The 14,781-nt window shown below is 41.6% G+C and overlaps 2 protein-coding genes across 5 annotated transcripts in view; one reads left to right on the top strand and one right to left on the bottom strand.

Annotated features, from left to right (window-relative positions):
• The first annotated feature begins 2,683 nt into the window (after positions 1 to 2,683).
• Positions 2,684 to 6,223, top strand: rtn2b (reticulon 2b). 2 transcript variants are annotated; one of them, XM_015961016.3, is made up of 7 exons: positions 2,684 to 2,806; positions 3,595 to 3,802; positions 3,888 to 4,026; positions 4,799 to 4,868; positions 4,967 to 5,013; positions 5,101 to 5,159; positions 5,249 to 6,223. In XM_015961016.3, exons 1-7 carry the CDS (start codon positions 2,794 to 2,796, stop codon positions 5,346 to 5,348), a joined length of 636 nt encoding a protein of 211 aa, XP_015816502.1. In that variant the 5' UTR covers positions 2,684 to 2,793; the 3' UTR covers positions 5,349 to 6,223. The 2 variants fall into 2 exon arrangements, with proteins under 2 accessions (XP_015816502.1, XP_015816503.1); XM_015961017.3 differs by having other exon boundaries at positions 2,771 to 2,964.
• A 236-nt stretch (positions 6,224 to 6,459) lies between these two features.
• Positions 6,460 to 14,781, bottom strand: part of nectin3b (nectin cell adhesion molecule 3b) — a 46,401-nt gene continuing 38,079 nt past the window's right edge. For 2 of the 3 annotated variants that reach the window (XM_054730616.2, XM_015961015.3), the window contains one exon: positions 13,381 to 14,781. This exon is cut by the window's right edge and continues 2,943 nt beyond it. Coding sequence is in view for 1 of the 3 variants with exons in the window: in XM_054730615.2 (XP_054586590.1) it covers positions 8,974 to 9,114; positions 9,420 to 9,522; positions 10,671 to 10,815 (389 nt within the window). In the remaining 2 variants the exon portion in view is untranslated. Of the gene's footprint in view, positions 9,115 to 9,419; positions 9,523 to 10,670; positions 10,816 to 13,380 lie in introns of those variants that run through there. The other variant, XM_054730615.2, reaches the window with a different exon arrangement.

Genomic DNA, 14,781 nt, shown 5'->3' with positions numbered 1-14,781 from the left:
TTCCAAGTGCTTCCTCTTTAAGATCAGTCTTAAACGAGATAGGCAGCGTAACTGATAAAAACAAGACCTCACCACTGAGTTGATCTGAGGAGTCATTGAAAGGTTGGCATCCATTTTTACCCTGAGGCTTATTGCACACTGCTTAGGGTTTAAACCATCAAAAGTGGAATGAGAGCCAGAAGGATTGCGGGTATCAAAGACAATGGACTCAGTCTTTAAATCATTCAGCCTGAGGAAATTGACCACTAGCCAGCCCTTTACGTCTGCCAGACATGCCGCAAGACGAGAGTCCACATTTCCATTTTTAGTGCCACGTATATTTGGCAATTGTCAGCATAGATGTGATAATTAAGACTGTGCCTATTTAGGATTTTGCCCAGTGGTAGGAGATAGAGAAAAGGAGAGGCCCCAGAACAGAGCCCTGAGGCACACCCCAAGGCAGAGGGAGAGAGGAGGAGGAACAATATCCAATCTGAACAGTAACAGATCTGTTGGATAAACAGGAGCGAAACCATTCAAGTGCAATCCCCTTTACCCAACCCAAAACTCAAGACGGCCCAGCAGAATATGGCGGTCCACAGAATCAAAAGCTGCTGAAAGGTCTAGCAAGAGCAGTAATACCCTAGACCCAGAGTTTATTTTGTTACTGTTAACTATTAAATGTCCTTAAGGTTAGGACAGGGGGGTCTGCTTAGTAATGCATGACAAAATGTTAAGCATAAAGTTAAGCAGTTGTTAATGCTTTATGTGATAGTTTTATTATAGCACCAAGTAATGTTAATAAAAGGGAGCCTTATTGTAAAGTGTTACTAGCACTGGTAATGCTACTTTCAGTAATGAGATGAGGTTCGATTCCCTGCAGTGACCTGCTGTTTGTGTTTATGCTGACATGAAAGAGATGATTTGTTGATTAAAATAAAACAAATAAATCATAACAGCTTTGATGCAATCGGTACACTTACCACTCAGCCTGCTAAAGTTTAGAGACAATTCAAAGATGAGAGAAAAAAGCAATTCCCAGCAGATGGATTTAACACAGGAGTTGACGAGTAATAATTACGAAACCATAGACATGAACATGTAGATGATGTCTGTGAGAGTAAGTGCCTGAATAATAATAATAATAATTGTTAGATATTTTAACCAAAAGAAAGCACACATTTTTGTTTTGTATGTTAAATATTATCATATCACACGTTAAATTACAATTAAATTGTAAAAAAAAAAATCTAATATTTACTTGGGGGTGCTATGGGGTGCAATGACTAATCCAGGGGTAGCTATAAAGCCCCCTAGCGCCGCCACTGGCATGTGTATCTGCTAGTGTTGAAGGTGTTTTAGAGAACAATAGGTATGCATGACCACTTCCTTCATAGCACCCTCAATAAAAAGACTGGCTCCTTCATAGCACCTGCAGAAAAAAATTTCTGGAGCCGCCACCACAGCAAACTAATAAAATAATATGGTTCAGAGTCTCCAAAAGCAACACAGCTCATGTTCGCCTTTTGTTTACCTTATGGAGCGGATTAAGTGCTGCCCACAGGCTCGGGGATTTCTTGCATTCCTGAGAAGTCCCTTGGATTTACTTAACACTACACCACCCGTTCGAGACCAAACTCACGCCATCCAGCCCGACCAAATCCCGACCGTGCTGACGCTAATGTGTAAGCACCATTACACTGATAACGAGTTGCAACAGGTGCCATTAATACAGGTAATGCATGGAGAACAAGAAGCCTTCATGAGAGTCAGAATTCTTGCTTGTTTGTAGAAAACCAAAAACTGTTTTTCCACAATAATTTTCAATTAAATTCTGTAAAAATCAGACAATGTGAGTTTTTGTATATTTTTCTCATTTTGTCTCTCATGGTTGAGTTATACCTATGATGAAAATTACAGGCCACTCATCTTTTTAACTGGGAGAACTTGCACAATTGGAAGCTTTTCCCCATTGCTGCTTGCACCAACACCACTAGGTATGTTGTCTTCTTTTAACTTCATATGTTTTTGTCATTATATTATTACTTGTGTTGTTGTTTGCACCAGGGATGTGAAGAAACAGTTTTGACATTAAAGTGGAATTAAATAAATTGGGAAGCAAATTTGATTTTTCTGTGGAAAAATAGAGTATCTCAGGATCCTGTAGTTATAATAGACTTATACAATTTTTAATAATCTAAAATGGTTTATTTAGACATATATGTGTTAATGAGCCATGAAAACATAGTGAAAGGGTTATAACAAATGACTAATAATTTTTGTACTTGTAAACTGATCTGTGTGTACTGCAGTCTCGTCCGTGTGTACCAGGTGATTTGTGTGTGTGTGTTCAATGATTTGTATGTGTGAGAACTGAAGTTACACACACAAATGTAATAAGTTACAAACCAAGAGTTACACGCACACAAACCTTTAGTTACGCACACACAAATCTAGATACACATGCACAAATCTAGACACACACACACAGATCTTTTGAGACCATTTTCTCCCCATACTGCTGCATGAATCCTAATTGCATGCAGAGGTCTCTGTGTGCACGTTTGCCTGAGAGAGGAAGAATGAGAGCCGCTTGAAGCTGAGGGACAAGTACATGCTGATGTCTCAGATTCCCGATTTCAGTCTGCAATGTGTGTGTGTGAATCCTCACAGGGTGTATCCAATACACAGTTAAAATTAGGCTGGGCAGGCCTTATACTGCTGACAGTGCTGGGGTGGCCAAAAAAAGCTCGGGGCACAGGCCAACAGTGGAGGCTCGAGGAAGAGAGGGGAGCAAGCAGGACCACTGCTGAAATGGCCACCAAACGTAAGGAAATGATTTGTGTTGGCTAAAAAGCGAGCAGAATCAGAGGAGTCAGGTAGAGGGGAGGGAAGTTAGTAGGCAGGTGTGAGACAGGACGACGAGTCAAACACAGAGCCTTTCACTCACAAAGAGATAGACTGGAGCTTCTCTGGCTGAATGTGGTGCGTTTGTTTCATGTTTTAAATGAATCAAGGATTAAGATGTGGCTTGTTTTCCCCTTCTAACATTGTTAGACTTAATGTCGGTAAACGAGTGCCTAAAAGCCCAAGTTTGAGTCCAAGTTTGAGCTCATTTATAAATATTCAGTCCAATAAAAGAAGTCTGATAAGTCTGAAAATGTTCAATTATGTCTTTTTTAAATCTAAGGAGCTTGCTCATTTGCATTTTTACATGTTTATTTCCTTTTGTTGGCTGACCCCTGAGATTATCCAGTTGTGTTTGTTTAGATGTGAGACATAATTGTTTAAATCGGAAAATCATTAAGAGATTATGACTTAAAGCCAAGATATTCATCTCAGAGGATCTAATGTAAGACAAACTAATACAAAAAGTCAAACATTCTTATTTATTTGTCAAGAGATTTAAACTGTTTAGTTTTTTAATTCAAGCATTTGGATAATTTTTGTACTGTTTTGTTCCTTTTTCCTGTCTAACATTTGTTTTAATTGTTCATTCAGAGGATGGTTGTTTGTTTGGATGTTTTGTTCCTAAAACTTTCTTGGGTTTATCTTTAAACTAACAATCTGCTTCTCACCGACTCCCCTGGTGTGTTTTCTGGTGTTTTACTGCAGTCATGGATCTGGTTTATTGGAGGAACATGAGGAGGACTGGCGTGGTGTTTACAGGTCTGGTGATTGGTCTGGCCAGCCTCTTCCAGCTGAGCGCCATCACTGTGCTGTCCCACGTCCTCCTGGGCATCATGTGCATCACCTTCCCCGTCTGTCTGTACTACAAGCTGCTGGAGGTGCTGCACTGGAGCTCTGGCTTCCACCCCTTCCAGTGAGTTCACCTCTCTGATGGTTTGAAAGAAAACAGGATCCTCTCTCATCTGCATCCTGGTGGGTCCCCTGTGCTCTGCTCCCAGGTCCTATCTGGACTTTGACAGCTCTCTAACGGATAAGGACACGGTGGTGCTGGTGGAGGAGCTGGTGCTGTTGATGGCATTCGCTGTCACAGAGATCAAACGCCTTCTATTCATTGAAAACATCATCGACTCCATTAAGGTCAGAGCGTGATGATGGACTGATGAGTTTGAACACATGCATAAACTGATTCCTGAACTGATTCCTAAACATGTCTGGCGCCATCTGGTGGTAGAAAATAAGAAAGAGTTTCACACTCATTAGGTTTTTATGTTTTTAAGTAAAAACACATTAAACTCTCATGTTGTGCACAGATGCAATAATTAAAGATACATCATATGAGCACCTTTTTTAAAAAGGTTTTATAGAAAATAAAGGAAACAGCTAAAATAATGTTTATGTTGATCAGCACAAAAACTGGGTTATTTTTATGTAAAGAAGCATCATTTTCACAGCAGAGTCCTCATTTTTGGAGTGATTTTCAACAGAAGTTTTCAGGCAAACCGTTTTGCTCTAAAGCAGCATTTCTGTCCTAAATTACAAAGCAGATTTTATCATAAGGGTTTGTCCTAGGAGTTAATTATAAATGTAAACATCTCAAGCACTTTGCCACATTTGATGGTTAAAACTAGACCACACTGGCCTCATTATTGACAAAAAATACTTCTTCTTTGACTAAATTGGTTAGAGGGCTAAAGAGTCTTATGCAAATTTAGAGGAACACTGATGCAAATTAGCGCACAAATGCAAAAAAAATATTTTGAGAAAAGTGGAAAAAAAAGGAGTAACGAGACCATTAAACAAACAGGAATGCAGGAACTCTAACAAGCACTGTGTGTGTGTGTGTGTGCTATTATTATAAGTCTGTTATTCCTTGGAGATAATCCTGATCTTCGTCTCTTCTCGCCTTCAGTTTGTTTTGCTGCTCTACCTGCTGACTTACGTCGGCATCGAGACCAACGGACTGACTCTGATTATGTCTGGTGAGCTCTGATGTTAAAAACCCTCTGACCCTGTGGCTAAAACACACACGCAACACTTTAGCAACAAAAACACATAAACGTTTCTTCTTGTCTTGCAGCTGTGATTGCTCTTTTCTCCTTTCCATTGTTATACAAAAAACAGCAGGTGAGTTTTGTTGGATTTGTTTTTTCCAGCTAATAAAAACACTTTCTGATTAGTTCAATCTGCTTTTATCCCTCTGCCATCTTGTAGGTGAGGATAAGACGCGCTGTTAGAGCAGTCAGAGCTGTGGAAAAGAAAATGAGATCCATGTAAGTGACCTGCTCTTCCTTTCTTTACTCATAATCTTAAATCAATAAAGGAAGAGATCAAATCTGCATTGCTTGTTTTTCATACCCAGGTTTACGAGTCTGTATGAGTCAGTGAGACCCTCTGCTGCCCCTGAAGCCACCACTAAACCTGCTCCACCTGCCATCAAACAGAAAGCCAAGTCAAAGTAACTCGGCTGCTCGTGCCCTGAAAGGATTTGGGATCCGGAAAACATGTTGGAATGTGTGTGGGGCCGCTGGTGGGGCAGAGCTTTTACATCTCTACTCTGTGATCGTCTATGGGAGCAAGATTTAATTGATCCTGACAGCAGAAACAAAACTGCCATTCACCCAAGCAGAGGCTGGGACTGTGTGTAAGGTGGGAAACGTTATTTACTGAGACGCTCTTGGTCTTCACTCAGTCGTCTTCTGCAAACAGTAAAAACATGTCTGAGAGTAGATTTTACATGATTAATGAAGACTGGATTCATGTTAGAAGCCAGCTGTTCGTGACGATGCAAGGCTGAATGTTGCTGCGACAAAGCATCACTCTAATGTTTGTGATCAACTTCTTAAATGGAACATTTCTTCCACTTTAACTATTTTTCCCACTGAGGAATAAGTTGTCCTGAAGGTGTTCGAATCTAATCAGACTCACTTTTTGGATCTTTTGTTACAAATTACTAAAAAAGTGGAGGAAATGTTGCAGAGTCTGGACTTACTGTTGAATAAATTAAAATTAAGATTTTTTTTTTAAATGAGAATAAACTTTTATTTTACTGCCATCTTCTGTTAAGACGTGCAGTACTCATCACAACCACCGGGAGGTGGTAGAGATCAGCAGGATTAAGCCTATTCTAGCTGTTTCTCTTCATGAACTTCAGCTTCTGCAAGCTTGTTGCTTTATTATCTCCACAGACTAAACATGCTAGTTTTATTTAGTAATTATCAGAATTTTTATATGTAGAAAGCTGCCTGAATGCCAAGAACACAACTAAATAAAAGTCATGCAGGTAAACCAATAAAATCACAAACTGATCTCACGTTTTTTTTAAAACTCAACATAGTGTTAAATCTGACTTAGTGATTTATTTTTGCCTTTTCATTTATTTAACTTATTCTTTGTGTTTTTTCTCAGTAAGAAAAAGAGTTATCTCCAATTTACTGAATTATTTCTTATGAACCAAAGGCACATAAATGACTTCCAGGACATTTCAGTAAATATAACTGATTTGATTTCAAATGCAAATTTGTTTCTAGTTTAATTCTTTCACACATAGGACAAAAAATTTTTTACCCCCCCCCCACCCCCCCACCCCCACTTCCTAAAAATAATAAAAGAATGAAAAAATGTAAGTTTAATTAAACTTGGTGTTTAATTAAATTTGAATTAAGTGTTAGTTACTAAGCTGCGCAGTGACACAGTGGTTACTAGAGCTGTAGCCTTGCAGCAAGGTGGTCCTGGGTTTGCTTCCCAACCTGGGATCTTTCTGCATGGAGTTTGCATGTTCTCCCTGTGCATGCGTGCGTGGGTTCGCTCCGGGTACTCCGGGTTCCTCCCACAGTCCAAAAAAACAAAACAAAAAAAAAAACATGACTGTTAGGTTACTTGGTCTGTCTAAATTGTCCTTAGGTGTGTGTGTGTGTGTGCATGATTGTTTGTCCTGTGTGTCTCTGTGTTGCCCTGCGATGGACTGGCTCTCTATGCAGGGTGTACTCTGCCTGATTGCCCATTGGAGACCCCACCCCCCTGCGACCCTACGTAGACAAAGCGGGTTCAGACAATGGATGTTAGTTACTCAATTTTACCTAAGAAAGAGGTCAATATCACCATGGCAACAATGCCTATTGCTGGAGGTCTAATGAACATCACTTCAACCAAACCACAGTCATTTTAATTGTGTTTAATTTTGTTAATTGCTGTACAAAATTATAATATGTATTGTCATTGAAAGTTTGCATTAATGAGCAAATCCAAAAGTAACAGTTTGTGTTTATTTGTCAAAATAATCCACACAAAATTACACAGAATACCCCACAATAAAAGTCTTTCACAAGGAAACAAGAACTTTATAAAGTGTTTTTTCTTTAAAGTTATTGCTGAAACATTTGGATTACATGAGATGGATGACAGATTGTGTTTTCTGTGACTTCAGCTGCCAAACCTGAGCCACAGCCTCTCTGTTCAGATGAACGTTAAATGGTGCATCAGTACACACGCTTACATGTGTTAATGAGTTTAAACTACACGTACACTTCATATACGGCACAAACATTTCTACTTTATCTCGGTTAGCGATGCTCGGTATCGAGACCTGCTCGGTTTCCTCCAGAATATTCTGAAGACCCCTTTCAATGAGATGTTTCACACACAGTATAGATTCAACTTTTAAAATCTAATTTTGAGAAATAAAAAACTAAACTATGCAATAATGCTTCAAATCATATTGTGTGTGCAATGTTAGTCTTTGTGGCCTTATTGTGAAAAGAAACCATAAAGATTTTCTCCAGAAAAATCTAACAGATCATTTTGTGTTGTACATTTAGTCGTTTTTACATGTATTATGTTGAATATTTTGCCCCCCAATAAAAGTTATTTACTAGAAACATGTAGAAACTCTGTGTGTTTTAGTCTTAAGTGTCTACATTAAGACATAACAGCTAAAGGTCACACAGGTCACTGAGGATGCTCTGCTCGGCCACTAGGGGTCAGCCATGGGAAATGGCTGCAGCATCCCTCAGAAAGACAAACTCAGAGCTACAACAACCGAGTCAAACGTTTCAAACATCAACACAAAATGTTACCTCCAGCTTTTCAAACACCTCGTCATCTTTTTAAGAGTTTCCTGGTATTAGAACGAGCTTTTGTCTCTGGGGGAAAAAAACAGTAAATTTTATGTGTTGATGACCTTGACAAGATGTTTTTATTCAAAAGAAGTAAAAAAATAAATAAATAAATAAAAACCTACCAGCATCAATTCAAACTCTCTGAAATCTTCAAGGATAGCTTCTCTTCTTTCATTACATGGTGACTCAGAACTTCCAAGCTTCAGCGTTTACTTCTTAAAGGTCATCGAGCGCCATTATGGAGCCGTCTGCCTTTACACAGCAGCTCATAATCGCTCCTTTAAAAACTTCTCACCTCGTCCCTTACACTTGCGTTCGAGATTTATTAGCTGTCAATAAGCTCAAGACATGTAAATAGGATTAAGATTATCCTTTAAAAGGTTAGTTCCCTGGATTGCCACATTAAAAACCAGAAGTAGTTTTGTTTTTCTACAGAACAGCCTATTGTTTCCCTGATAAGTTTATAATTTAACAAATCAAAAGAAAACTAATTCTTTACAGATTCACACATATGAATCCAAAGATTTCTCTTCTTTAACATGAGAAGATGAGAGAAGAGAGAGTTTGAATGTTTGGTGAGATTATTTTCTGCTAAAGCACAAACTTCATTATAAGAAAGGTTTATGCTGGGCATGTCTGCAGCGAAGTGCCAAAGGAAATAGTTTGACATTTCAGGAACTGAAGGAGTCGTTCCCACTTTTGTTCCAAGCTACGCCTACATATTTACTAAGTTTCCTATTTCTGTGAGAGCCTGGGAGTCAACTGGCATCAAGAACAGCCTGTTCCCCTCTTCTTCTTTTTTTAAACATGAAATGAAAAGAGATGAAAGTGTAAAGAGCTGCCTGCAAAGAGGGACATCTTCCTCCTCTGCTGCTGCTGCCCGTCCTCCTCTGGATTGATGGCTCAGGGAATCAGGTGACGCCTGTTTGCTCGCCGGCAGGTGATTGGTAGGCTGCGTTCAGGACATCTGTCACACGTAGTGTTCGCGGTGGCTGATGTACACCCGGTCAGTCCCGCTCTGATGACACGCCCAATCCAGACGTGAGCGCTGCTGGGTTGTGGCCCTCGCTGCAGGCGGGTGCTGCTCAAACCTGCGCTCTCCCCTACGGGTCTAAAGATCAGAAAATCAGATGATCATTCGGCTGATGCTTGTTTTAAAATGTCAAAGTGAAGGTTTCCTTCTTTCATTTAAGTGGGAGCTGTAGAAAGAGCTTGAGTCATGCTGAGGACACGTAATTAAATTAAAATCATCCCAAATTTTAAACAAGCAGAGCCATTAAATGTCTCACCACTTCATAAACGCCAATAATGACACCTAACTGCTGTGACTCATCGTGACAAATGCAGTGATTTATTTTCTTTCCTTTGGCTCAGATTTGTTTCCTGAGCTGGTTGTAGCGAGGCAGCGGGGTTTACCTGACACAGCCAGGCCACTTGCGATGCGTGGACTCCCAGAGGAACAGCCGGTGCTCTCTCCGAATAGGGAGGGGGCGGCTTGTGAGTCGGAGGAAGGTCAATTCTTCACAGAGGAGGAAAAACACAAGGCAGCAAGAGGAGATTTAGCTTTGTACATGAAAAAAATCTACACAAAATAGATAATGTGACTGATTAAAGGACTAAATTCTAATCTATAGTGATGTTTTTGGGGATTTAAGGGTAGAAATTAACAAGAAAAAACCCACAGATCCAACAAGAATACTTTTGACGGAAAGGATGAAAGAAGATGCAAGTGATGGAGATGGATGAATGTTTACAGCTCGATTAAAGCTGGTGATTAACAGGAGCTTTATGCTACCAGAGCTTGTTGTTTCCCTGTCAGCAGGTTCTCAGATTATTTATTCCTGAGAGATAAAGGTCACGGACTTCAGTGGATCTGACAGCTGTAACTCTAAAAAGCCCACCAGATGCAGAAGTCATCCACTCGTTTGCTGAACTGAAACCTAGAAACTGACCTTGGTGATTCCTAAAGAGATGTCACGTCAGGCATCGATTTTTTCCACCACTACGTGTTGCTTAACGCAGCACTCCTCTTTCGTACAAAGATTACAGCTGGTGCCCTCAGTGACCTGCTGTCCTACTCACGTCTGTGTGTGATGAAGGAGAGGAGCGAGGGGCGAGGTGTGAGTCCCTATCCTCACCCCCCACCCAACTCAATCCACAGGGACTTCCAGCCACGGTCACACTTAAGATGCTGAGTTTGTCGTGGCATTGACCACCGACACATGGCTGGTGCAGGGCCCACGGCTATGGAGCACTAAATCATGCTGATCACTGCCATCCTATACATGTCTTTACTTTCCTCTGAGACTTTAAGTCACAAGCTGACGGTTTACAGTTTTCTGCAGAATTCTGCAAAATGTCTATTTCTGATGTTCCTAATCTGTCAGTAACTCTAAATTTGCACAACAGATTTGTGTTAGTCTAGGGGCTCAAGACACAGCGTTTAAATAATTTAGCCTCCAAGTTCTTCTTTTGTTCCAACATTAATGCAGCTGCAGGAACAAACTTAAATACCAGACCCAGGGCTTGCTGCCAAGACAGAAATGATCTTCCACCTCCACCTCAGTGATGCTCTTCACAGGAGCGACCCCCTCCTCTCCAGGTATCGTGTCATTATTTAACCAGCCAAGCATGTTCTGCACAGCATGAATTATTTGTTGGACTTACACTTTGTCGGTGAACGCTGTTGGAGGGGCTTTGCGAGCGGCGACGATCACGATGATGAAGACCACGATGAGGAACAGGGCAAGGACTGCGCCCATCACAGCTCCGACAACGGTGATGGAGTTTGTCCGCTCTGCTTTGGACTGATCTGAGACAAAATGGGGGGAGGGGGGGATGTTCCCAGGTAATCAGAAGCTAGCACAAACACTTTCAAACTCAGTCCCATCTGGACGTGCCAACAAGGACACAAGACATTTTTAAAATGTCTGAACACCGATTGCAAACCTTTCTGTAGAATCAGGCAGTGTCCTGATTTGTACTGAAGCATGTCCACATTTATAGTGTCAGAAAGGTCAAAGGTCACCCCATCAACATGGGAGGTAGGGACAACATGCATGTAAAGCTGCACCAAAACCCACAAAACAAGCTTCATTTACACAAATAGGTCATTTTGCTTTCACTGTTTCCTAAACATGAAATATCAAATGTTTGTACAAACTTACCTCCAGCTTCTTTCGACTTTTTCCTCGTGTTTCTCCTGTTTTAGCACAGCAGATGCTGAGCGTGTGCACAAAGCTGTACCTAAACTACTAAAGACTATGACTCTGTTCTCCATCCATCCAGATTCTTGCTCAGCAGTCCGGTTGTTGGGCGTTTTTCTGCACAGTGTGATGAATTAGCTTTGTTGGACCATATGTCTGCATATGCCGCATCCTGTCCACTGAGGGAGGATTAGGATTATTTGTGATTAAGATGTATTAAACAGAAGCAGAACAACAAGCTTTGGTTAAAGCTTGTGAGAGTGGGGGCGCTGGAATGGAAATGGAGGACAAAGGAGGCAAAATGTGAAGTGGTCAGTTCCACCTGATTTGGCTGCAGATATGGGATTAAATCAATGAAGCCCTGAGGTGAGAATTCTAGATAACGGTTCACTTATGGTGCAGATGAAACAGTTTGGGACTTCTGAAAGCCGTGTCTCATTTAGCCTCTGCACAGGTTGTCCTGGAACAATTAATAATCGTATGATTACCTTTGATGGCGGCTGAATGTCAACAAGGGCCTCTTGAGTTAATTCTGTTAGAAATCTAGTTCATCAAGCTGGCTGCTTTAATGCCTGGTGACAGACATTTACTGGGACCTTCACAAGGAGACAAAAGGACACAGCAACTGCTGCAAACCCACAACACACAATGCTAATTCAGAAGTTCACACTCCAGTCTGTCTAGCTCAAAAATGAGGGTGATTTGACTCATTCGTGTTCAGAAACACTGGATTCATGTTCGGTTTGGATATTTTGTGCCAGTTTTAATCTCAGATTAGTGGCGGATCAGCTGTCCCCAAACTGGGATTTGGCTCCCTTCTGTCCTTTGGAAGACTCTTCCACTTCGGCACTGGGCTGCACACACACCATCAGAGCCCAGCCAGGTGAAGAGCGCGCTTCTGCTCAGCGAGGGGAGGTCAGCAACGCAGACTTATGAATTAAACACGACACACTTTGTGGCCCCAGCAGAAAGCACAAGAGCAAGCACAAACACCCCCAGGGCCATGCATATGTTTGTGCAGAGAGTGGCCGATCAGAGCCAGGCAGCCTTAGGTTCCCGCCTCTTCTGGGGAGTTGATATCAAAGTGTCTCCCTCACACACACTCTTGTCAGCGCTGCACCCCCCCTAGCGCTGACTGAGACGTTCGCTCACTCCTTTGTGTGTTCTGAAAAGTATCCTTGGAAACTGTTGTCGCCGGCGAAAAGCAAATCTCCTGATCTTTTACACAAGTGTTTCAAACAAATTCCAGCTCTGCTGGCCGACATTACGGAGCTGCATTTTATTTTCAGACTGTCCTACTTTAGGTCAGAGTGACAGCTGCTGTGACCACGATGAAATCCACAAAAGACACACGGGTCAGCTCAAATGGACTTTCTTTGTGTCTTTTGAGAATCTAAAGCGCAACCTTAACAATGTCAAGGTCACATTGGACGGTTTTGTCCTCCTAGCCAGAGGAGCTCTCTGTAACGCAGCAGAGTGTAATGGGCCATTTTCACTTCCAGAAGCCAATTCTCTCTTATACTCTGCCTTTCACAGCTGCACGGTTAACCTCTCAGCTCGGTTCAGGCCCGCCGCTTTCCGTGGCCAGGTAGGAAGACAGCCTCCATCAGCAGCTCCAGATGAGCTTGTTGCCATGGGGACAGTCAATGGGCAGGAGAGTGGGGACTTTGGGCCAGTCGGAAACACTCAGCGTTTAATTTTACCAGCTGGTAGACGTCGAGGGGTGGGGGGGTGGCACGAGGGTGGGAGAGTGGTGAAGCGCTGCAGGGGAAAGCGGAGGCCTTGCTGTCTTGAAACGAAACAGACTGGGTCCAGCGAAGAGGGGACAGGAGACACCGGGTCTTCCCATCGGACCACAGCTCAGTGCTACGACTACTAACCGTGTAATGAAGAGTATAAATAAACAGTTTGAATCAGATTGTGATGATAAATAGTAACAATTACACAAAGTGAGAGGTGGTGATGGGGTGAGAAAAAAGAAAAAAGCGCTGGAATGACATCATTTTTAGCGTGCTAAATATGCACGCTGGAATTTGGGGGGGGGGGGGGGGGATGCAGCAGCATGCGTTGGGGAGCTGGAGATGATGTCATTTATAGATGAACAAAGAGGCTGAGACTGAGCAGTCTGAGTAAGAGCACGCAGAAAAAGCTCCAGAGGAATAAAAAGAAACTCACAGGTGCTAAGGTGCTTTATTGAACAACAGCATCTCAAAAGGATTGACAAGATAATGCTCTACCGCTGTCACCGACATAAATATCTCGTTTTTTCTTCTTCAGCTATATTTACAAAAAAAAAAGGACCACAAGGTGCTTTTTATTGACGTGAGACTGAATCATTCAGCCCCTTTAACCGCTCACTTATGGAAACTGAACCCCTGACGGACACGCATGAAGCAGACAGAAGACGCAACTCGTTCAACAGCAAAACTCACTCCAGCTCGAGCTTCGTGGGTGTTTAATGCCTCTAGGTTGACAAATATACTCTGTTATGGCAGAAAAGTGAATATGGCACGAATAATTCCTCCTGGCACAAAGTGGAATTAAATATGCAACAAACAAATCCCAGAGGAAAAACAAGTCTTCACATCAAACAAATGAACAAAAAAATGCCACAATTCTAAGATTCTAAGGCACTATTTGTATTTTTCTACTTAAATACATTTCTCAAGGGTATCGGTGATCTCTGTACAAAATTTAGTACAAAAGAACGTCATTAATCCAGATGCAAGGCTAAGAAACGGGAGCAGAAACAGGTTATTGATTAAAAGAATTTCCGTTTTAGTGCAAAGAAGCAACACAAAAAGGGTTCAGGGTGCTGCGTTTCCTGCTTATTTCCTACAAAAAAACAAATATGAAGAGAGAACCTGAACATTCAGATGGGTTGGGACTAGGACAGCTCTGCCCAGGGCAAAGATGGAAGGAGTACTTTTAGATAACCACTAAATGTAACAACAGATTTGCAGGAACACAGCCCTGGCTGCTCTGCATTTTCGCACCTTTTTAAAACCCCACTACTTTCTCCTTAAGTGTAAGATTTCAGCGCTTTGACACAAAGAAAATTTCACACGTGCACGATTCCAGGATGGCTGCAGAACGCTCAGATAGAAAACTGGCACATTAACACAAAACGTGTTTCTGGAAAAAGACAAATGATTATTTTTTGCAACACGTAAACCATCAGTGCACCTTTTATTCATAGAGCTTAAGCACGTCTACTTTACTGCACAGTTTTTGAAACAATAGAAACCGAAGCTGTGTGTGTGTGTGTGTGTGGGGGGGGGGGGGGGGGGGGGGGGGGTCTTTTCTTCAGTGGCTCTTCAATGAACCTCAAGAAACATCTGCAGCCTTATAGGCTGCACTAAAACTCACAACCAGGTGAATAATTATTTATACACTTCTCATTTCAACAGCTATGCTAGTATGAAATCATCTCTTCTATTCCAGCCTACCCTGTACACAACAGCAATACACTAGCTAGGATCTGTTGTCAGTAATACTTATGTTACACACTAATATCCTAATTCTAAATACAAGTTAAACAAAAATTTGGCATCTGGTAGCAAATATCATAG

The sequence above is a fragment of the Nothobranchius furzeri genome, chromosome 10 (assembly GCF_043380555.1).
Source record: "Nothobranchius furzeri strain GRZ-AD chromosome 10, NfurGRZ-RIMD1, whole genome shotgun sequence".
NCBI lineage: Eukaryota > Metazoa > Chordata > Actinopteri > Cyprinodontiformes > Nothobranchiidae > Nothobranchius > Nothobranchius furzeri.
The sequence above is the reverse complement of the archived record's forward strand: the minus strand, read 5'-3'. Positions and strand labels throughout refer to the sequence as shown.

Bases quoted from the DNA above. Each gene is read 5' to 3' on its own strand.
- rtn2b (XM_015961016.3), top strand. The intron at 3,803-3,887 runs GTGAGTTCACCT...CTCTGCTCCCAG, and splicing joins TCTGGCTTCCACCCCTTCCA to GTCCTATCTGGACTTTGACA. The intron at 4,869-4,966 runs GTGAGCTCTGAT...CTTGTCTTGCAG, and splicing joins ACTGACTCTGATTATGTCTG to CTGTGATTGCTCTTTTCTCC.